The sequence below is a fragment of the Ciona intestinalis genome, unplaced genomic scaffold (genome assembly GCF_000224145.3).
Source record: "Ciona intestinalis unplaced genomic scaffold, KH HT000144.2, whole genome shotgun sequence".
Classification (NCBI taxonomy): Eukaryota; Metazoa; Chordata; class Ascidiacea; order Phlebobranchia; family Cionidae; genus Ciona; species Ciona intestinalis.
The window spans coordinates 7,208-32,142 of NW_004190466.2; the positions used below are offsets into that span (position 1 = coordinate 7,208).

The 24,935-nt window shown below is 33.1% G+C and overlaps 1 protein-coding gene across 2 annotated transcripts; it reads left to right on the top strand.

The window, feature by feature from the left end:
- The first annotated feature begins 465 nt into the window (after positions 1-465).
- LOC100177964 (unconventional myosin-IXa) lies at positions 466-24,833 on the top strand. Of its 2 annotated transcripts, XM_009863461.3 has the most exons (38): positions 466-1,377; positions 1,688-1,782; positions 2,113-2,175; positions 4,153-4,252; positions 5,190-5,339; positions 5,556-5,720; positions 6,566-6,685; positions 7,505-7,639; positions 8,002-8,117; positions 8,549-8,690; positions 10,082-10,265; positions 10,596-10,692; positions 11,446-11,596; positions 11,823-11,903; positions 12,094-12,225; positions 12,567-12,887; positions 13,185-13,273; positions 13,518-13,709; positions 13,975-14,645; positions 14,836-15,011; positions 15,442-15,611; positions 15,791-16,024; positions 16,373-16,526; positions 16,761-16,820; positions 17,568-17,706; positions 17,995-18,131; positions 18,384-18,539; positions 18,833-18,994; positions 19,263-19,368; positions 19,630-19,768; positions 20,016-20,160; positions 20,431-20,548; positions 20,759-20,996; positions 21,273-21,416; positions 21,791-21,940; positions 22,831-22,925; positions 23,208-23,433; positions 23,847-24,833. In XM_009863461.3, exons 1-38 carry the CDS (start codon positions 568-570, stop codon positions 23,953-23,955), a joined length of 6,672 nt encoding a protein of 2,223 aa, XP_009861763.1. In that variant the 5' UTR covers positions 466-567; the 3' UTR covers positions 23,956-24,833. The 2 variants fall into 2 exon arrangements, with proteins under 2 accessions (XP_009861763.1, XP_018671672.1); XM_018816127.2 differs by lacking the exon at positions 21,791-21,940.
- The last annotated feature ends 102 nt before the right edge of the window (positions 24,834-24,935 follow it).

The window sequence follows — 24,935 nt, forward strand, 5'->3', positions numbered from 1 at the left end:
GTAATTCCGTATATATTTGGAATGCATGGATGCGTGACGTATTTGTCACGCTTGAGTGAAAGAAAGTTTCTCAATGATGAGAGATTGACAGCTTTGCGTGGATCGTAGTTGACAATGTTGACAGTTCACTTTGGAAAGTCTGTTATTTATTTTTAAATCACAAGTAGGTTTTTAATTGTAGGTTGATTAGTATGCATTGTTAGATTGTGTATATATTCTGTTAGTTGATATTTTATCGTTGGTCACTCCCTTTAACCGAATATGTAGGGAAGTTTTAGCTTTAAGTTTGGTCTTATAATACACTTACAGCACAGTATTTGTCTATTACCAGCTTAGAGCCACTAGCATGTATTGAAAAGTTGTATATTTATTAGGTATGCCCCATTTATCAATTATCACATAATAAGTTTAATTTATATTTAAAGTTAAATGAGTAGGCTATTCTAATTGCATTTTTCCAGGTTTACACAGTTGCAGTTGTAGAAAACATATAAAAAGATGGAAAACATTATAGATTACTATATATCGTCGTTTGGGAATACTTTGTGTGCTAAATAAAGAGCGAAAATGGCCGCAGACGCAACATATTTGATTCATGTGCATCCCGTGGACGTCTCGGCCTCCTCGGTTGTAGAATCTGTACGCTGCACGAAACGCACAACTGCCGCGGAGGTCGTGGAAGAAGTTATCGAAAAACTAGGAGTAGAGAATGGCTCCTCTTATGTGCTCGTTGAGATGCATAAAGATAGAGGGGAGGAAATGATTCTTGCTCACTCTGACTTTCCGGTGCAGAGGATGCTGTTATGGCCCACTCACTTCCAGCACTCCTACAAGTTTGTTCTGCGGGAAATCGATGAAACTGGAAGCGTGATGTACCATGGAGCCAACTCGTGGCACGAGAAAGCTGAGAGAGTTTCCACTGAAAGAGACATGGCTTCTAAAGGGTTTCTACCCCCTACAAAACCCTCCGATTCCGACTGTCCTGATTTATGTGCGCTATCATCTTTGACACAAGAGAAACTTCTGGAAGTTTTACGAAAGCGATTTATGAAGGATAAAATATACACTTATTCAGCGGACACCCTTATATCCATAAACCCCTACAAATTCCTCCCTGTCTATAACCCAAAATACATGACGATTTACCAAAATCGGCGCAAAGAGGATCTTGAACCACATATATATGCTATTGCCGACACTGCGTTTAACACAATGGTACGAACCAAGCAAAACCAATGTGTTGTCATAACAGGGAAATCCGGATCCGGTAAAACGCAAGCCACACATTTTCTGGTCCACCATTCCCTTGCTCTTTGCCAAAAAAGTTACGTGACTGGTGTGGAAAATATGCTTACTGGTGCCGGCCCTGTTTTGGAGGTGGGTACTTTGTTTATCAAACAATATTTACCGATAATGCCGGTTGAGAAACCGAACTTAAAAAGAAGGCAGGCATGGGTAGTTACTCCTATAAAAATGACTTAGATAATGTCTTTTGTCTACAAAGCCAGTTACTGTATAGTGTAGTTTTCTTATACTTCCTTCTCATTAATAATATAATAATTTTACACCATACCAAATGTACCATATTTATACACACAGTAGGCCTAAAACTATATTGGTCTTACTTCAATAAACACAGTTAGAAAAAACAATGGTAACTAAATTACCCTTTATCTTACTTGGCCAGGCGTTTGGAAATGCACAGACAGAGCACAACAACAACAGTAGTCGATTTGGAAAGTTTTTGAAAATATATTTCTACGGAAGTGGTTTATTGTCGGGGTAGGTGTATAAAGTTTTCACTCTACTGTTTGAAACTTTTTCACAGCACTTGTTAAAGCCTTGAATGCATCATCTTATAGATTTAATTGGGTTCAGTAAAATATAGATATAAAAATGTGTTTTTTGTTCCTTTTGTTTTAATGTAATTTTGATTGTTTGTATTCTATGTGGGTGAGGTCCTTGTATTTCTTTTCTATTAAAGTATTATATTACCTATTTTAAAGTTCATATTGTTTTGATTTTTCATAGCAAGTGGTATGCTTTAGTTCACTCATGGAGTTTCTGTTTCTTAAATTCCAAGTGTTTTATTCCTGTTTCATTTAATTTTAGAGCTGATGTCCAAACTTATCTGCTTGAGAAGTCACGTCTGATACATCAGGAACCCTATGAAAGGTAAGAAAAGAGTTTTATTAAATTTATTCTGTTTTACGTGGGTGAGTCCTGCATTGTGACAAGCTATGGGTGCTGGGATTTAGGCCAGAGTTGGCACATTTCCACATGAACCTAATCAGATGTTGCTTTCATGGTAAAGAGGAATCTTACCTTAAAGAAAATTAAGATTGATTCCTGAGTTATATTTCTTTGATGTGGTTAGAATTATAAGTGTTTAGTCTACACTCCACATTTTCCTTTGATTATCCACTAATTTGAACTGTATTACAACCTCTGTAGTTGCGTAAGTTTATAATAGGTTATTATGCTTTAATTGGACACCGCATGAAAACCTTTTGAATATTTGATGTGTGTTGTAGTTTAGATTGAGTAGATTGAGTATAAAAACCTTTTTTGGGCTTTTTTTCGGATCTTTTTCTTGAACTAATGACGTTCATTAGGAATGACTTACACACAACACACAGAGATAAAAGCCAGCAGACATGTTAGCAATTATTGTTGACACATATACACTGTATTTGTAGTTTGACACAAATATCTTAGTGAAGTTTCCATATATATATTGATGTAACCAAGCAACGTGACTTACTATTGGTATCTCTATTTTTCGTGATATATTTAAATGGTATTCTCAACAAAAATATTAAAAAATAAAAAATCTTAAGTTTTTACAAAATTTGTAAGCTGAATAAAATTGAAATGTGTTAAAAGATAGGATTGCTTATAAACCAATTTACTGTATTTTTATAGCATTTTCAATTTGGAAACGGTACTAAAAATGTATTAAACTAGATGTTCATTAAAAAGAAAAGGAAAATATTAAATTGTGTCAAAAGATGTATCCTGTTGTATTAATTATTTCCATACATGGAGGTAACTCTCGCGTATAAAAGGCCTGACATTTCAGCGACTTAAACCAAAACTGGTGTACGAGAGAAAATTAACCACTGGGTGTAAGTTGGCAGTTGTTGACATTGCTAGCACTTACAGCAGCTCTCCTACCCTTTAAGGTTACGCTGTGTGATCCCACACAAATAAAGTATGCTAATGGTATGCTGTTCACTCTCTACAGTGAGTGCTGGAAATGGTGACTAGTGTAATTTGACCTACACTTACTCCCATTGGTGATAAGTCATAACTGCTATGGGAGCTGGGGAGCTTGGTCTAAATTTCTTCGCTGTGGTCTTTGATAGGCATAGAATTGATGATAAATTTTTTGAAATTAGTTTCCAATTGGATATACTATAACTCCTACTTTTATAAGCAAACCTTCTCTTGTAAATTGTGCCTGTCAAAGTTAACATGCTCTTTGATCCTACAAAATATGCTGTTTAAAACTAGTACAAAATAATCAAATATACTGTCCAAATAATATAGCTTCGGAGCTCAGTTGTGGAATAATATAATTCTTTAACCTATACATGGAATCTGATACCAATGATAAAATTTGCACTAACTTTTACATGAGGGAAAATCTAAGACAAAATGACAGGTATTCACATCCTAAAACTTGTAATTGCATTTTTTTATTCACGCAACTTAAATTTGCTGGTTGTTGGATAATCATCACACATATTTTAAGTGACCCATTTTCAAAATTGTTTGTCAAAACTTTAAACATGTGGCTTATGTATGCGGTGGTGCAGCCAACTGTAAAAATCCCTACATACAAACTATAAGACACACGCGGTATAATGTTTGGAAAAATGGGGCTTTACATGACTTAGAAATACAGCCCGTTCTATGTGGGTAAGATTCTACCACAAGGAACACTAGGGGACTTGGTATTTAGGTTAAAGTTGACCAGTCACCCAAAAACCCCTCTGAGCATAAGCTTCGCCACAATATGTGTTTTTATATATAAATCTACATAAGATTAAAAATGGGTTCACAACATAGGGGGTTTGTAGTTCAAGTCCCACCTAAGTGATTAAAATGTTCTTAATACGCCACCTTTAAAAATATATTTATTTACAGGAATTTTCACATATTTTACTATCTACTGTATGGAACCTCACCAGAGGAACTGAGCGAGTTATATCTTGATCAAAATGCAAGTTACAACTACCTAAAACAGGTTTGTTCCAATAACAATATGAATTTATAGAAAGTTGCATTACTCAAATTTAAGATTTTTTAATGGCAGTGGTTTTGCTGTGAATTCCCTTCTTATGGCTGGTGTAACTTTTTCAATCTTCGTTACATATTTAAAAAATAATTTAATTTATGTATATTTTTTTTCTTAAATTGTTAGTTGTAGATAATTACATTCCCAAATAAGGCTGTAGCCTGTGTCCAATATATTTGAACTCTTGAATTGATGTCACAATAAACTGCACTCATACAATAACCATAGTAGGATACAGGAAGTTAACCATTATGGTGAACTGCTAATGTCAAAAACAAATATCCATACTTGGCAATGAAGACTAATGTTACATGCAATGACACAACTCACACAAGACTATATCACTAATGACTATACTGTATATCTAAATATCTTGCAACAGCCTGCCGTCTGTTTTCGTGTTTTGTATGCCATACCATGTGGTACACAAGTATTAAGTGTTAATAACTGTGATATTGCCCACAAATTGTCCACAACTGGTCATTGGGTAACATATGCCGCTGGAATGTAACCTCAACACGACCATATCATAGGCAGCGTTAGGAATACACAGGGCAACTGTATACACATTGACTGGGATAAATGTCACCCAAATTTTTGAAACAAGGATGACATTATATATTTTAGCACACCAGTATTATTGCTTGACCGCCAATGTATGATGTTGTTTAAATCTTGAATTATCTTTACAGTAGCCCTGTCTTCTATTTTGTATGCTCTTTTGTATTGTGATGTGCCCTACAAATTGTCCACCACAGCCAGGGAATAACCCCCACCATATCATAGGCATAGTAACATTAGGGTGCGTAGGGTAACCGTGTTGAAATTAGTTTATACCTTAGATAACCTATGTACTTGATTGTTTAAATCTTAAATTATGTTACAGTGCAGTAAACAAGAGAACCCTGATGCACCTGCCGAGCTTGAAAGATTACGACAAGCCATGGAAGTAATGGGTTTCTATGGTGGAGCTCAGAGAAGCATATTCCGACTCATTGCAGCAATTGTGCTGCTCGGGAATATTACTTTCAGAACGGTATGTGTCTTATAAAGATCTAGTAAGAATTTTTTTGTTTAGCTTTTTTAATAAATGTCTGCATTCACATTCAAAAAAAAAATCCACTAAAAAAGTTGTATATGGATAGAAATGCTCAAATGTAGTCTGACATTCAGAATGTGGTGTAAAACTGTTAACTTTTAATTTAAAATCAGTTTGTAAGTTTTTTCTTACAAAATTTTCTGTCATTTTCAGAAATCTGGTCGTGATGAGACGTTGGAAATCGTTGATGAAAGTTATTTAACGAGCGTGAGTTCTCTGCTTGAACTTGATGAGAATGTCGTGAGGAAATGCTTACTTACAAGGAAAGCAAAAGCGGGCGCAGGCGAGCGATTTATACTTGCTCTTAAACTACATGAGGTAATTGTGTGTTTTGTATGATAATGTTGTTCATAGGCACAAAACTATATAAAATGCTGGGGAGGCAGGGGTAGACTGATTAACTCAAATTATTACCAGTGCCCTGTGTACAATGGTATTACTAATACATTTTGATCCGCCCAATATTAAATCATGGTCTATCGTTTTTGCTATCAATACAATTGTACATAGAATTAGGGAGTCATATGCATCATGTGATACAAATCATTTAACAAACCTTTTTACTTTTATTTTAAGATTTAATTTAACACAATGCATTTAAATTGCTGTGCTAGTATTTCGAAAAAAGAGATTTATGTTCGTTTTCTCAGTAAGAGTTTTTACTTTGTCTAAGTTTTCTAGTAGGTTGATATTATGAAGTGTGATTTATGATTCTTATGTGTTTGCATAGAAGTAGTTCATTAAATAAAGTGCTATCACTTCAAAAAGCATTTCCTGATTTTAATTAGGCTGAGCAAAAGTCCATGTGTTTTAACTACAATCAGTTAATGTTATTGTTCTTTAAAAGTAGAATTATATATATTTATATAAAATATATAAATATATGTATAACTGTTTTACAACAAAAATAATTTTCAATCACCAAACCAGTAAGTTTTACAAGATCTTGTCTTTTTAGTTTGGAGGACAGACAACTTTTATTAACCTACCAAAGTAGCACATCCGCACATATTTAACATTTGGTTGTTACATCTTATTTGGTTGTTACGTCTTATTGTTTTTTTTTATAAACTCGTAACCTCTTATAAAATTTGGATAAACCGTTTTACACCTGTGAACTTTTGTTCCTTAGTTTATTTAAATGAAATTTTATATTTTTTCAGGCAAGAGCCACCCGGGATGCAATGGCTAAAGCGTTGTACCAGAGTCTGTTTGACTGGGCTGTCAGCAGTGTGAATATGGCACTAGCGCAAAAGACAAGGGACATTAAACTTCGTTCCCAGGTGGGTTCCATCAACTATTCCACCAGTTTAAACCTGAAACTTCTGTATCTTGAAAGGGGCATACCAACGAAAAATTTTTTTTATGTGATTTTTTTAAAAGCTGTTTCGATTTTTGAAACTTTAATTGTAATCACATTTGAGCATCTCTTTCCTTATATAAATTTTAATTTTTTTTGGTTTATGCCGCTTTAATGTTATATTCGAAAATCATACTGTCCTATGTCCTAATATGGAAAATTTTAAAATCAGTGCTTTTCTCATTAGTGGTTAAATAAAACCACTTGTTTTTAGCACTATGTTGTCATATTTCATTAAACAAAGATGGTATGTTGGTTTAAAAGGGCACTGTCATTCTACTATTTGCTTTTGGTTTGCTTTGTTTACTCACAAAGCTAATAAACCACGTCCGCTATTAACTAACTAACTGTAACTGTATCTTGCTTAGTCTCTTTACTTCACTATTAACTGTTACTATCTATTTAGGAAATTAAATACAACATTTTTTAAAAATTTTTTTGATACAATTTAGTGTAAGCAGGTTTTATGTGAACAATATATAAAGAAAATTGAATACAACAAACTGTTTTTTATTTTCAGATACAAAAAAAACTTATGAGTAAAACTTCATTTTTGGTTCTCATATTTTAATCAAATTGATTGCAATAAATGAAGTTTTAATTGCTAGTTTGTGGGTTGCCTTTAAGCAAAGTATGTGAGAATAAATTTTCCCAATCGCTGAGTTAGGATTTCACTTTATATTCGCGAATTTCCTTTTTGTAGGTAAATAAAAAATACTTATATTTTTCTAATTTGTCACAGAGCCAATGGTTAGGATTACTTGATATTTTTGGATTTGAAGATTTTGCGAAAAACAGTTTCGAGCAGTTTTGCATCAATTATGCGAGTGAACATCTTCAACATTATTGCATCAAACATACTTTTCAACTGGAACAGGTCAGTTTTATTATAGGTTACGACATATGTAGGAATCTGCTCAATTGAATATATGAATGTAATTTGCTAGCTTTATCCTCGCGTGGTTGGTTGGAGAACAACTACTTAGGTTCCTTCTGGAATTAAAACATGACACTTTTTTTAATTCTCTTCCAAATGAACGAATGTAACTTGTTAATCCTTGCTTGGCGGGCAATGGCAGTCATTTATAACACAAGTGTTCTGTTTCACGCACCTCGTGCCTGCATACTAGTTACCACTTATGTAACAATTTTAAAATCAATCTTAAAACAAATATTTTGAATGTTTTTTTACGCTTATGAATCAGTCTATTTTAAATGTTTATGTTTTACCAACTGTAGGAGGAATATCGTGCTGAAGGTTTAACATGGAAAGAAGTAGATTATGCCGATAACTCTGGTTGCTTGTTGCTCTATGAGAAGAAACTAACCGGGCTTTTCCATCTTACTGATGAAAAGTAAGTTAAATATAGCACGGTAGGGAAAGATCGGACAACTTTTCATTATATTTTCCTGTCTCATTTAGTAGTAAAAAACAAAAATTATAAAACCGCATCCTCACGACTCCCAAAGGCCGTTGTTAATTGTTTAAAACATTATCAGGATATTTGAACAATATGTGCTAAAGGTGTCCGTCTTCCCCCACCCTACTCTATATGATAAGCAGACTAGGGCCTCAGTCGTTTTGTTCTTACGAACATTGCTCCAACCCATACATAAATAAAACGAAATGAATAATAAAAAAAATTCCCCATAAACTTACATATGTGGAACTTCGTTAGCGGACATGAGGTGTTTGAAACAAGATACCCATGTTCCGTCTGATGTTGCACTGCCATGCAGTACTAATACAAGTATCATCATATTTATTTCACTTCTTTCATCCTAGCTTCCCTGGTGCCAACAACCACACGTTGCTCTCAAATTTCAACCGAGTCCACAGCGGTTCACGATATTATGAGACAACTGTAGTGAAGGAAGATGCCTTCATTATACAACATTATGCTGGGAAGGTCAAATACCAAATAAAGGTAGGAAAAATTAACATTATTCTGTATTAAATCGTTTAAACTAGTGTATTTAAAATGTTTTTAACTTGTCAGACGATAAAAAGTGTTGTAACCAAATTCTTATACAAATGAATGTTTATATATACAAAGTTCTTATGCTTAGAACAAAGGACAGTTAAGCTCATAATAAAAATGTCTGTTTTCTGGAGCATATGGCATTCATATTTGTATAGGATTTTTTATTTCTAGAAATAAAAACACTAGTGTGTTTCACATTGAAATACACAAAACATTTTAATATTTTTCTATTTGTCATTTTTTTTAAATTTCCATTTCATTTATATGTTATTTATTTATTTACTTCTGCCATTCAATAAATAGTAAACCAGATTATTAATGACAGTTTTGTCAATTCCAGGATTTCCATTCATAAATAATCAATAAACTAAACATAGGGGCACAGCAAAAGTTTGCCAACGGTTTAAATTTTGGTTTGTGGAAGAAATTTATAACTAATGTCACCGGTATTTATAAAAATAAATAATTAATATTCCACTGCTGGTTATGTACCATGTTGCATTACATGTATCTACTGCATTTACAATATTTAAGTGTATTCTCTCTTTATTATTAGTTTTTTAAACCATTTAATTTTATATTTTTAGAAAAAATTGCCTATTCGTTTTGATATTTTCAGAAAAAGTTTTTTACTGCATTTGTTTAGGTTGAATTTTTATTAAGCAACTGAAACGTATACTTGAAAAACCACAGTAGTTTGTGTTAATAACATAAACAAACAGCATGTAGTTTATAACATTGGGATTATAACATGGGAATAATGCATTATACTTCATACTAAGCTTATTACATAGCTTATCTACATGGCTTAAGTTATACACACATGGATAAACTAAGTAATTAGAAAATTAAAGTACTTAGTGAAACTTACTCTTTCTAGAGTTGGAATAAGACCCTATTATATATTTGACCCTGAAAGGGCATTGATTTAATTAAAGAAAACTTTTTCATCTTGTATGTAAATTTTTATATTCACATTCAGGCCATTATTCCAATTGTTAAATGTAACTGTTTCAACAAATGAGGTTTCCAATCTTTAATGTTATAAATGTAACTGTTTATGTCATCCCAGATTTTGTTAAAAATTTAAAAATGTGTCGCCTATACGTATGTATATTGTAGTACAAGTTGTAAATAATTTTGTAAATAATGGTTACAAGTAGAAAAGTCACAAATAAACTGCTACAGACACTTCCTATCTGCAGGCAAAAAAACATGCGTACTGTTTGTAGCAAGAATATACTTAAAATAAAATAATTTAAAATAAAAATGACACATCAAAGACATCGAGACAGGAACAAACTGCTACGGAACTTAATTTCCACATTCTACAGGATTTCCGGGAGAAAAATCACGACCAAGTCCGTGAGGATCTGATTAATTTAGTGAGGACGACCAACTCCAGTTTCCTCCAGGGTATTTTGTCCAAATCCCCCGCTGCAGTTGTTAGGTGGGGTGTGTTACGAGCCACTGTGCGTGCTACCTATGCATTCAGGAATGCAGGAAAAGGAAAATTAGGTAAGTGGTGTATTGCTATTTGTAAATTAACCAATCCTGGCCTATATCCTAGGACCGATGGCATTCCACACTACGGGATCTTCACCCACATAGAATAGAAAATAATTATTTTTGTTTTCTACAGCTTTAATTTTATGACCATGATTTAAATTTTTTTTTAAATTTTGGTGCTGCATTTAACTTATCCATTAGCGAAATCACCCAATTACTATTACTTCTTTAAATTTTACGTTTATTTATAATCAAACAATTCAGTTTTTCTACGCCTGGTAACAAAATCGTCAAAAATATATTATCAATAGTTTAAAAAATGAAAATTTGTTTCTTCAGCCCCCCTCACACCACACACAGTAACAGATAGATGGCTGGGTAAACAAGTGGAAACGGAAGAAAAGATGAATCAAGCTGCTTATGTACATCGGAAAATGTAAGTTCAAGGCTCGTTGCTGCTACCCTTGTGGCGGATGTGTCCAAGACACTTAACAGCAATTGCTCCAACCCAGTGGTCCTAAAAATTTATCTAAATTGTCAGCCACAGAAAAAATAATCACTCACAAAGTTACATACGTGATAGCTCGCAAGCTGGCACGAGGTGTATGAAACGAAACACCCGTGTTATATCCACTGTCGTTTTCTGGCAACTTTAAATTGAATTTAAATACTTAGAACAGAACTAGGTCATAATATGGCTGTAAAAAACAGACGACACTTGTGCAGCACTTTCCAATATGAAGAGCAATTGAAAGCTATTAACTCATAACTTTATCTTGTTGTAACACTTAACCCAACATTGTCTAACGAAAGTGTTAAACTTGCCAATATTATTACAGTGTTTTGTTGCACCGAAATAAATTTACCATCTTAAAAGATGATTTAAATATTTTCATAGATAAAAGGAAAGAAAAAAATATATGAAATTAGTTATAATAAAAACTATTATGAAAACATTTAAATCCTACCACTTCAAATTTTTTTTTTTTAATTTTCTTTATTTTTATTCAAATTTTTCTCCCAGGCTGGTTGAAATTATTGTAAAACTCAATGTTTGTTTAAAAACAATTATATTTTTGTTCCAGGTTATCGAGACTTAAAATTGCTAAAACTATTCTTTCCAAATTCCAACTAAACTTTTCAAAATATTAAAAACTTACTTTAAAATTTAAAACAATTTATTTTCCAGGTTGGCTCGGTTATCCCTCCAACAAACTTCTGTGTCTTCCTCATCCTCCGGATCAGAATCATCAAGGGAGGGAAGCTTCTATGGGAGGCGGAAGGTGAACGCAACATCCAGAGGAAGAAAGAAGACCAACAGCATCACCCAGCAATACCAGGTCCAACATTTTTAACAAATTTTCTCAATGTTTGAGTAAAAATTTTTTTTTTTGTAACAAATTTTAGACAACAAAAGTTTTAAAATCTTTTTTAAGTTCAAAGTTTTTTTGCAAAACTTTTTCTGCACAAATTTTATTTTTGGGGTAGTCGGCATTACCTAAATTAACTCCAAACATAAAAATTTTTTCTTATTATTAATGTATGCAACAACTTGTTTTTTATCAGGCATCACTGGGCTCACTTATGGCAACACTGGAGAAAGCTCATCCATTCTTTGTGCGCTGCATTCAACCTAACAGTAAAAAGGTAATTTCAAAAGTTTTTCTTTAACCTAACAGTAAAAAGGTAATTTCAAAAGTTTTTCTTTAACCTAAAACCCAACTTCTCTTGTTAACAGTTAAAAAAATGATTTAGAAAAACTGTTCTTTTACAAAAGTCCTCCAAAAAATTGTTATTTTTAAAAAACCTTTTCTTTAAAATTTTTAAATTATTCCAGGCTGCGTTAAAACTGGACGACAAGTTGGTCCTCCACCAGCTCCGGTGCTCCGGACTCCTTCAAACCATCCAGCTTCATCAATCTCGTTATCCAGAAAGGATGTCGCTTGAAAAGTTCTCATCTCAATTCAAAGTAAAATTTTAAAATGACAACCTTTTTTTAATGAAATGCTTTAAAGGTGTGAGGAAATTTTTTTGTTGATAAATTAAATTGTGCCTCATCTCATCATTTTTGTTTTTGCTAATTTAAAAAGCACAAAATTTATGAAACAAGTATTTCATATCTTTTATTAAGGTAGAAAATCTAGCTTTTTTTAAGAAAAAAACAGTTCATTTTAATTCAACCAACTGGTTATTGATTATAAATTAAATAAAAGGTATATAGTTTACAACAAATTGATAACACAGTACCCTACACTTACCATAATCCACAACTGCTCCAACTTTCATATTCAATAAATTTGGTTCTCCCAGTTACTGATGCCACACCAGGAGATCACTTTATCAGGAATCAGCAACTTCCTCATCTCGATCGGATTAAAACCTGGGAAGCATTTCCAGACCGGGAGGACCCAGCTCTTCCTTCGCGATCATGCATCCCGCATCCTCAAAGAGTCGTTGCACGAAGTTGTCCTCAAGCATGTGGTCCTCCTCCAATCCAGGATCAGAGGATGCATTTGTAGGAGGAGCTACCTCCAACAAAGATCAGCAGCAATTAAAATACAATCCTACTGGAGGATGTTGGAAGCTCAGCGGGAAATCGTGGAGTGGCATCTTGCAGCTTCTATTATACAGGTAGGAACTTAGTAAGGTTTAAAGTTTCATATGAACTGACACATAATTATAAGTTATAAAAAGAGTTACTATTCTATGTTACTGTTCTATATTTAAATTTTTATGATGAATATATCATTTTTTGTAAATTTAGATGATTAAAAATAATAATTAGAATTTATTTATCCTGGAGACTTGGGCAACAACAGTCGTCATATCACAGTTTGAAACATTATCCACTTATGAGCAATCAGGTGTATAACTTAGTGGTGATAGTCATTTGGTTTTTATAAATGAAATAAACCCATTATACCATAGGATGCGTGGAGATGTTATTTAGCACAGAAGTTTGAAGGTTTAATGGTTCAGTTTCAAGCTTGTATCCGGGGGTACTTGGTACGAAGGAGGTAAAAAATCTACCTTTTATTTCTTTTTTAGTTACAATGAGTGTGGATGCTCACAAACTGTTTGAAACCTGCTGAATAAATTTTTAAAAATCATTACTCAAGTTTAAAAATCTATGTTTTTAATAGAATTTTACCTATTTGTTTGTTTAAACACTTATATAAATTTTGTAAAGTTATTAGTACGGTGTCTGTTTAAAACTCTTGAAATATTTGTGTAATATCATTGTTTGTTGTTCTGGTGCAGAGTCCAGGATGCAAGGAGGAAGAGGGTAGAAGAGGAAGATGATCAATCTGCCCGCATCATTCAGCGATCCTGGAAGAACTACAGGAGCAAAAAAAGATCAAACGCTGCCGTGATCATCCAAAGAATATACAGAGGACATCAAGCTCGAACGCTGTATAAAAATATGCAGGAAATCAAAGAAAATGAAAAAGGGTAAATATATGTGTTAGTGTAAAATTATTTTAGCTAATCTTTTTAGTTGATGTTTATTTTTATGGGTAAAAAATGATTTGAAGGGATATTATGACTGCCAGTTCCATTACTGCTAGGTTAACTGTTATATTAACTTGGCTTTGACTGAAAAATGAATATATAGTTTGTTAGTTTCAGTTTGTTAGTTTGTTACTCAGTTTGTTAGTTTGTTACTGATACTCTGATAGGTTAACTATTATGTTAACTTGTTAAATATTAAACCCAGAGCTCAAGTGGATGTAAAAGAAATCTTGAAAACCAAAACTGAAACCTCACAAGACCCCACCAAACCTGCCAGCGTTGAAAAAGAAAAATCAACAAAATCAACACCAACATTCAACGACACAAACAACAATCACGAACCATGTTGCCAAGAACCAAAGCCGCAACCGGACGAACCCCCCACTGGCCCCAGGCCCCAGTTCAGGCCTCGGACCAAAGCGGGTGAAGTCTTCTTACAAGCTGCGTACCCAAAAAGTAAAATTGAAGTCGTTAAACCAGTGGTGTACGTTCCTTCAAGCAAGAGGAAGTCCACAGATGAGGTCCTGGATGGATGGAGCAAATCTTATGATCTTAAGAAGTCGAATAAGAGTCCGGAGCCAGGGAGGTTCCAATACACAGCTCCTGCATCTAAGTCCAAACCCCCGCCTGAGGAAAAAAATGAAAAATTAGGAAAAAATGAAGATTTTTCAAAAAGTGTTAAACCATCTAAAAACAAACGTTTTTTAAAACATGGTCAAATATCGACAAATAAAGATCTGGCTGTTGGAGAAAATTTATCATCAAGTTTAGTGAATAATACTGTGTCTGTTGAAGCTGACGCGAAGAAATCCAATGAAGTTTTAAAACTCGATGATATTGAAATAAATACAGACAAGACGGACAAGAATTACATGGGTATGTTTATCATATTTTATTTCAAATTTAAAATTATTTTTTTTATGGTTTTACAAGCGTTAAGGTTTATAGAATACCAATTTTTGGAATAAATTTTTAAATAAATGTTTCAAAACCAATTAAAATCTTATATTTTATGAAATAGTTTTTATACAAACAAAAAACTTATTTTCTAAAATATTTTTTCCAGAAACAACATTTCCGGCGAAAGTTGAACCCCAGAGGAAACAATCGAAAGAACTTGCTCGTCTCGAGAAGGAGTGGCTGGCTTTCCAGCGGGTGGAGCAACAGAGGCAACTCATTGATCTTAACAGGAGTCAGGATGGAGTGAGGAGGAGGAATAAACAAGATCAGAGGATCAGAGATGTAAGTGATGCAGAGTTTTCAACTTCGATTTTATCCTTTTAGTTTTTTCATGGTGATAATTTTATAAAAAATTAAAAAAATATTCCTTTTATATTTAAGGTTTAGAGGCGAAAGTTTTGTTGTTTAAAATGTTTGTTTTTTATCTAAAAGTACAATTAAAATGCATTTTTAACAGTAAGATGAGTGCAAAATTTTGATTCGTAAATGACAAATCTACCTTATTGATAACAATAATGAAAATCCAGTCAACAAATAAAAGCGTCAATCTATCCAGGAAATAACTTTTTAATGTTTTATTTGAGAAAAATGTATTTGTGGTTAATGCATAGTCAACAGTAAAAAGGGTGTAAAAGTTTGATTAGAAAACTTCCTAATTGGATACATTAAAGAAAATACCTTGAAAGATTAAATAAACTGTCAATTTTCGCAGGAAATAACTTCTTTAAGGTTGGAGCAAATGAACAAGTTGAGTCAACAACTTAAAACCTTTGGTGTTGGAGCAGAATCCATGCCGATGCTGGAAACAACTCCATTTTCAAGAAATCCTTCAAATACAAGCGATTCTTCCACTCCTCCACAATCACCATTAAAACTGGAAAGGTAGAAAAGTAGAAAAACTTAAATAGAATTTAAATATCTTAAAATTAAAAAGAACTTTTTCAAGACATTCTTTGAATTTTTTTAATATACTAAGGTTTCTTGTTACTTTTTGTTACTGTTTAAAGTGACTTGCAAACTCATGTTTTTGTTTAGGTTACAGTTTCGTTTTATACTTTCAGTGATGCGCAACACATTTTGCCGGATAAGCCAATGATGCCAAGCAAATCCTTGGTCCCAACCAAAACAGTTTTGCAAAATGCAACTGAAGCGCAGAGCAAACCAGTGGTGCCAGATAACAAATCAGATTCAACATCTAAACCAACAGAGGTATCTGAACCTGCTCAGAAAGAAAATGGCCTGGCAACACAAAACCCAACCAACCCAGTATTTGCGAGAAGTCTTTCAATGGAGAGGTAAAACTTGTGCATCAGACAAGTTGCTAAATATTTACTTTTGTAAACTAATGTTTCTTCTATTCTATATGGGTGAGGTTCTGCCTCGGACTTGGTATATAGGCCTGATTTGGCCCATAACCCCAATTACCTAGGCTACTATTTATATTGATCATGCATGGCTAACTAATAAGTGTAGCAGGCAACATAGACCTAGCTAAAACCAACATGGTGAAAAAATGTTTAGAGTGATGCACAACAAATTTCCCCAGTGTTTCCAGCAAAAATAACAGTTTCTTATATTTCTAATAATATTTTGTTATTTTACGGATAAATAGCAGTTGATTAAAATTCATACTTATTATACAGTGTTGCCAAAGAAATGCCACGGCGCCAACGTAGCAACTCAGCAATAGAGGCGTACGTCGCTTCCAAGTTACAACCCCCATCCACTGACCCAGTGGCAAGGAAATCAGCGTCACTAAGCGCTGAAGCTTTCGCCAAGAAATGCATGCATGACCAGGTAAGGGTGTATTCGACTCTTGCTTACGCTAGATAGTATCTTACCCTACTCGAATTTAATGTGTCATAGCATTTAAATGCATGCATGATCACGCAGGACACTTGTATTTTAATGACATGTAGCTAAAATTAAACAATTTTTGTAATTTATTTACTCCTCTGGACCCACTTATAAAAACTTTGTTTTTTCTATAAAATTAATTCATTCACTTTTTGTTGTATGTATTTCCACCAGGGTGAAACAACGCACGTAGAACATGGCCAAGATTTAGACCAACCAGAGTTGCAAAATCAAGTAAGATATAAAGTTGTATATGCTCTATGATTATACACTGTCATATATTACATTATGTACATCCAGTGATGTAAAATGCACTTTTAATTTATTTAATTGCCAGCAAATCAGGTTACATTCATTCATATAAGTAACATTACGTATAAAATAAGTCACATTTATGTCTTTGCTTGTAAAATTATGTAAGTCAAAAGTAAACAACAATTTTTCTCATTGACTTTTTGTGTAATTATACATTGGAAACATCTTTATATGTTATATTTCTATCACTTATTATGATCCTGAAAATGTTTCTTTAATATTCAGTCCCATGATACACGGTTATGTAGAAACCAAATACTTTATATTCTAGTCTAGCGTGACTAATGTGAAAGTCAAAGCATTGGTTTATAACGACTGGTTGCTCTTGTAAAAAAAATAGAAATTTTAAACAATGCTGCGACGCGATAACATAACAGTATCATAGCACGGTTGCGTTAAATGTATTTGTTTGAAACTTGTGTTAGATTAGGGTCTGGTTATCATTGATAAACAAGTAACTTATCACAGACTGAAAGTAAGTTGTTACTTAACTTTTAGTACTGCTTCAGGTGTATTTATAATTCCTGCCAGACTTGAGTTATCTTTTTAAATCAAGAATAAAGTGTTCAAGAGATTTTCTAGCAATTGTTTGTTTTTTAATCAAAAGGACTTAAAGAAAAAATGTGTACATCAATAAAAAAAATAAAATATAATTTAAAAATCCAGGTGGATGGGGTAAAACGGGGCAGTGCGTTTATTGAGGCAATGAGGAAAACTTTCTGGGGTTCAAGTAGGGGTCAAAACCGCTCTCACCCATATCTTGCTGAAAAGAAATCAACAGACAGTGTTATATCAGCACATGGAGGTAAAATGGAGTTTCCTTTTTTCTATGGAATGTACATTTTTAACAATAACAAATATAGTTTTTATAAATTTGTTTTATTTTTAAAATAAGTTGAACCTTTTTTGTTTCTTTTTATATTCAAAATATAATGTGGTTTCGTTTTTTCACTTTCGGTACTACATGTGGTACATGCTGTACGTCTGTACTGTAGATGCATTTTCATAATTTTTATTTATGATTAATTCCCTGGTTTTTAATTTTATCCTTGTTTTTAAGTTTTGTCATCTAATTAATTCTACATCTTCCTAGGATCATCCGAGAAACTCCACCATCCAGAAGATCATGCTGTCAACATCAAGTCCTTGGAGGAAGAGCAATTCTCTCCAAAGCTCCTCGTCTCCAGTGCGGATGAACTTCTTCTTCTTGATGACTTTATTAAGAGCAAGGTAAGATTTAAAAACTGTGTAAAAAATATTTAATTGAATAGGAAAATGTAATTAAAATGTTCTATTTAAATAAAACAGTGTAAATTGTTAAACTATTTAAAATGTGTTTTTTGTACCTGTCTTACTGCAATTAAACAGTGTTTTTTTAGGTAATAAAAATGAATTTTAGCTAAAAACTGTAAAAATTGAACAATATTCAATAACTATGCAACAAAATCAACAGCTTTATCAATAAATTGAATTAATTTTTAGACTTCCAACTTCAAAGGAGACAACTTAGTTGATCAAGTTTTCAAAATCTCGTTGAACGAATTTTGTGCGAACCTCACAGCTCTGTACTCACTAACAACGCTAAGTGGTGACACTAATGGTCTAAGATACAAAGATATTGTTGCCAACTTTAGACAGGTAAGAACCACAGCTTTTTAGAAGGTATTGTGGAAAGAGTAATTCTTACTTTTTCTAAAAATTGATTAATAGTTTTTTATTTTTTTAGCAATTTCAGAAGTGGATTAATTTTTGTATAAAGTTGAGAAGTAGTTAAAACTTATTTTTGTTTCGGAACCTCACCAACATAAAATAGAATGAACCACTTTGAGGCAATAAGCTAATCCTTAAATCCTAGGACCCTTGACATTTCACTTGCGAGATCTCACAAAACATGGAGTAGAATACAATTTTTACCCTACTATTAAAAACAGGTGCTCGAAAAAACAGCGAACCATTATTCCTTGGACCAATACGCTGCGATGATGGGGGTGAATGGTTTCCGTGGTTACATGAATGAGTTTATGAATGACGTTCGACCGAAATATACAAAGGAAACAAAATCAAAACGAAAGAAAATTAAAGATGACTCAGTGGTATGTAGCTGATAAATTCGGCGTGTCTGACCCTGATCTGGTGCTCAAATTTCAATAGATTTATATTTAAAAAAGAGACTGGTGATGTCATTTAGGCAGAATACATATCTTTTATAATAAACAATTAGTTGGACTTGATTTTTGTCTGTTTTGTTTTCGTAGCACCAGATCTTTGTCAGGCATGCATTACAAAAAAAGAGTTTGCAATTTAAGGATTTTTAATACTTATATTCATATGCAGAATAACCCCTTAAAATTATTTCTTCAGGAAAAACTCGGCCACAGTTTTGCTGGTGTGCAGTGGGGAATCACTCAAGTTTGTGAATTTTGTGGAAACACGATGTGGTTGATGGAAGCAGGACTTGTGTGTAAAAGTAAGTTATTTTGTAAATCTTTTGAACATTGGTTTTGTGAAATTTCTGAACCTTTTTTTTGTAAATTTTTTGAACATTAATTGTAAATTAACATGAACTTTTTAAACAAACAATTTTTACTATGTGTGTAAAAATACCTGTTTTTCTGAATTTATTTTCAAATAAAATATGTTCAAAAAATAAAGATATGTGATATTTTTTAACAGAGCCTGAAAAAATATAATAGTACACTTACTATATTATGACATTACAATTCAACAGTTTGCAAGTTCGCTTGCCACAAAAAGTGCTTCAAACAACTGACCACTAGGTGTCCTGGTTCCATGGAGGGGGGAAGACAGAAATCGAGGCCGAAGAAATTGTTCGGAGAATCTTTGGCAAGTCTCGCTTCAAAAGATGGGTGAGAACCTGGATTTTTTTTCATTGTTTTTTTATTCGGTGTATTTCTGATCTGGAAACACTAATTTTGAATGTTTACAGTTGGGGATCTGAAAATACAAAAAACACACTTTTGGTGTTTAAAGTTTGAGAGCTCCGGTTAGAACTTAAATTACCGAAAGCTCTGCCTCACGAAACACAGTTTTTCTGTTAAATTTTGTTAGATTATCTGATCTGTACATTTTTACATGAAACACTCCTCTCTACAGGCTAGTTCCCACTTTCATTGATAAATGCATCAGTTACATGGAGATGAATGGGATTTATCAGGAAGGTATTTATCGGAAATCTGCTGCGGCTACTCAGAATAAATTGTTGGAAGAATCGCTCAATAAGGACATCGAGTGTCAGAAGGTGAGGAGAAAATTATTTATCGCTAAATATGGGTATAATAACAAGTAGATATATATGTGTGTGTGGTTTATAACTGAGAGGTGTATGCAACAGAACACCAATGTTGTAAAGAATGTTGTTGTCCCACCAAGCAAAGATAAATAAATTTAATATATTATTCACACAGTAACATTTATAAATCTGTAATTTTTTTATTTTAATTAAAAAAATTAAACAAAAATTTCTTTATGCTGTTATATGGATATTTTAGATAAATTTTTCACAAAACAGGTAAATTTTGACGACTACAACATTCACTCCGTTGCCTCGTGTTTTAAGAAGTTCCTGCGTTCGCTGCCGAGCCCCTTGGTTCCTTACGACAAATATTTTGAATTCCTTCAATCTGCTCGTGAGTGTTTATGCTTATATTAAAACTTCAATTCTGCAATTATTATATGGGTTTTCTAAATTGTTAGCTATAAATTATGAGAAAATATGCATAAAGGATATAATCTTCCACAAAGTTAAATATGTTGTAATTCATAAGTTTTTTTTAAAGGTTTAATTTCTTTTTTAAAAAATATTTATTTAAATTCATTAAAATTGTTTCATTTTTAAGGTTTAAAAAATGATCGCGAAAGAGTGAATGCTCTGTACCACGTCTTGGAGGGAATTCCCCAGCAGAACCATGCCACACTCGAACGCATTGTGTTCCACTTGGCACGAGTTGCACAACAGGAACCGACGAACCGCATGTCCCCGAGCAACTTGGCGATCGTGTTCACTCCGTGCTTCTTTGCGGCCCCGACGCACGTGTCACCGATTGAAGCAGCTGAACATGTTGGGGATATGACAAAGTGAGATTTAATTTATCTTGTACAAAATAGTATGAAACAGTCATCATATGGAGATTTTTTGGGGGGAATATTTTTACAATTAGCAGCTGTGGAAATTATCTTTCTAGCAAGTGGATAATTTTTTAAAGATATTTCAATTTCAGCTAGTTTTTCAGCCACAAAGTCTTCTTCATTTATTGTATACAAAATTTTGAGATAAAATATTCAAATTTTTTAGATAAAAATGTTCAAAAATTTTGAGATCAAACTCTGATCTTCCTCTTTTTATTCTTACAGAGCAGTGGAGTGCGTGATCACTGAACAAGTGAAGAAAGTCCGGAGCACACTGGAGAGTATCTCGGAGTTACAGAGCGTAGAAAGCTCAACGAATGAAAGATTGAAACAGATTCGACAATCTATGGGGAAAGGAAAGAAAAGAAGGTATTTTTTACTTTTTTATTGTTTTTATTCTTTTTTACCACTTTTTTGAATATAGGTTTCTCAGAAAATAGTTTGTTTTGTTTTTTTTAGTTTGTTTTGCAGTTTTTTCCCTTTTTTCAAATTTAGAATACAGATGCTACTTTGGGTAAAAAGTTTTAAAGGGAGAAAATATAACATTTGTGTTTTACTTACTGATCTATATATTAAGAAAGAAGTATTATATTGGCTCCTTATAAACTAGTTTTGTAATTTTAAAGGTGTGAACATTATTTTTATTTGAAAAACTAAAACCTAATTTTTACTAATCGCATTTTGCCGTGTATTGGTTCACATTTGTCACCCATGCATGCTGCATGTAATTCATGCAAACCTAGAATTCGGCCGTCAATCCAGTCCGGACCTCGCTCCCCCCCTCATCGGAGGCCTCTCGCTGATCCCAAGCTGGATGTAGTGGAGGAGGACACTGATCTCATGAAGCAGGAGATGCAGTATGAGAAGAAGATCGCGACTCTGCGGAGCAGAAAGTCAGTTTTGAAAAATATGAAACAGGACTTTTTTTATTTTATGATGTTCAAAATCTTTAATTGGAAATTATAAGTTTTGAATCCTATTTTTTTAAAAGTTTGAAAAAAGTTTAAACTTTAATTACTAACTTTTAATTTTATACTAAATTGGTTGTTTTTTCGAATAAAATTTACCTAATGGTTTACCTTCCAGGGCTTTTGTTAACTTTAATTAAAAGTAGTTTTTTTTTTCATTTTTCAAATATCTGTTTTAGCAGCACTTTTAAATTAATAATAGGCAGAATAACCTACTTTTCAGATTGTACTTTACAGGAAAAATAAATAGGATTTTTGTATACTATTATACTAGATAATTATGTTTGCGTATTATGTACTTCCTAGACATGTACACCATGAGAAAAATTACTCAATATTTTTTTGTTTTTTTTATCGCATAAAGCTAGATATTTTTGGGGAATTTTTTTAACATAAAACTAAATCTTTCTTATTACCAGTTTGAGTTTGCTGTAATTCAGTTTGCGTATTGTGTGTCTTGCGTCACATTACATCAGCAGACACATCACATAAGCATGCGCTTGATTGGTCAATGGTTGTTCCATGTTTGCAATATATAAGCCATAAATTTGTTCCCTATCCATGTGTATTATAAGTGTATACATACATGACTATAAGCAGTGTTATTATGGAATGATGAGGAAACTGAAACTATCGTTTTTAATCTTTATAGAACTTCTTTTTTTAGCATTTAAATTTTGCAAGTACAGTTAATATTAAATCTAGCTGTACAAATTTATCTTAAAGGTAAATAAAAAAGATTTTTTTTAAATTGACTGATATGGCGCTTGACACTTAACTCCCTTGTCCCGTAATGCAACAACTTCTCTTTCCAGGGAATCCCTCACAAATAGACTCCCAGCTTTAACTCCACAACTACCAGATGATAATCATCATTTCCTTAATGAAGATATCACATTTACTTATCCAGGTTTGTACATAAAATCCAAAACCTATTTTAATTCGAGTCAGTTTTTTTTCATTGGGTCTGTGTTTTACCTTCTTTCCTTGCTTTATCTCTTTTTTCGATTTCTCTTCTTTGCAGTTTATCTTTTTTTTTCAATATTTAAGTAAAACATTTTTTAAATATATTTTCTCTGGATATTGGGCTAATTTTGATTTAAATCCCAGGTTCTTGCCCACATGGAATACAACAGTTTTTAATTTCCGAAACTGATTTCCCCCAAAAAATAAAAATAAGTACTTTTTTCAGCAATAGTTAAAAACATTCACCTGCGGCACCTCAACAAGCATCGAGCCATGACCCCTCACTCGCGGCGCCGACCCACCAAATATTCCTCATCTTTATACAGCAAGAAAGCCATGGCACCGGTGCCAGAGGAAGTGAAGCCACCGCCACGACGAGTGTCAGCCAAGGGAAAGTTTAAACGACTCGCATCAGCTGTTCAGCTTCAAGACGACAAGGATTCATTTACCAGGTTAGGTTTACTGGTTATCTACCTTTGTGTTCTTGGGTAATACACTTACTGGCAATTGCTCCCAGGTTTGGTTTACTATTTTATTACAATAATTTCCCATAGGTTTAAAACCGTTGTCTTAAATCCAAAGTATGAAAGCTCAAGACTGCTACCATTGTGGGTATATTTGTCCTTGGGCAAGACACTTAACTGCAATTGCTCTAACCTAAAGGGCTCTTATAGGTTGTTGAATTGTCAGCCATTAAAAATCCCTCAAAAAGTTATCACCCATACAGTTACATACATGATAACCTGTAATTGGACACAAGGTGTAAAGCATGTGTTACAACGACCGTCGTTGCCCCACTACGCGATAATTTATTTATTTATTTTGGACCAAACATTGTTTATTTAGTATCTTGCCTTTTAATCAGGTCATCACTTATTCGAAACCCAATTCATCGGCCTCATAAAAAACGAGGAAATGCAGCTGATCTTCTTGCCAGTAAAGCTTCTCAGCTTAGCAAAGTGACAAGTGTGTAAAGTTATAAAAATGTATCTCGAAAATTTCACTTAACCAACATTCTAATTACGAATCATTTTTCAAGTTGCACGAAATGAGATTTTCCTTATTTAATTTTTAGCCTTTTTTCTGTGGAAGATGTTTTTTTTCTTTGCTCTCTGTAACTCCAAGTGTGCTTCCTGCTTTTTTGAGATAAAGTTTCGCCCTAAATTGACGTTTATATGCACACGTAGCAATGCGGTACTTTGTGCGACACATTTTTTTACGGTTCTGCATTTGAAACGTTTTCACTTTTATGTTTTGTGGTACTTACATATTAGGTATGTTGTTTTATTACTCCCTATCCCCCACTGTGCGTCTTGGAATTCATGTTTTTCTCTTGAAGCTAGAAAGGTCCATTATCTAGTGATGCACAAGCATCAAAAGTGCCAACCTGTGCAATTGGAATAAAAAATATCGGTCAACACTGTTCAAAGCACAATAATGTTACCCGATATACTCTGCGCATTAATATCACCCAGCAGTGTTGACCGGTTTTAATTTAACATACTACTATTTCTGTAAAGAAAAAAAATATGGTCACCCATGCTTCCAAAGACCAATATGTGCCTACGATCAAATCTTATGTAAAACTCAAAAATGAACACCCAGAAATCGCTTTGCAATGATTTGTGCTTACCTAATCTTAATGTTTCAATTTTTATTTAAATTTTATGTTGCTTGCTTCTTATATTTGCCAATATTTATTGCATGTATTAATCTCAGCCATGTAATCACCTAACAGTGCCGCTTTGGATTTAAAATCAAGTAATTCCAATTTATTTGCGTATTTTCCTCACGAGCCTATTTTCTCATTATTTCTGCTGATTCTAATAAAGTTGATTTAAAATGACCTTAACAAAATGGACAAGGTTTCTTTCTTAAAAATGTTGCAGAAATAGCTTGGAATTTTTTCAATCAGGAAAAAAAAGAAGTTGGTTTGTCTGTATTGTTACTAGTA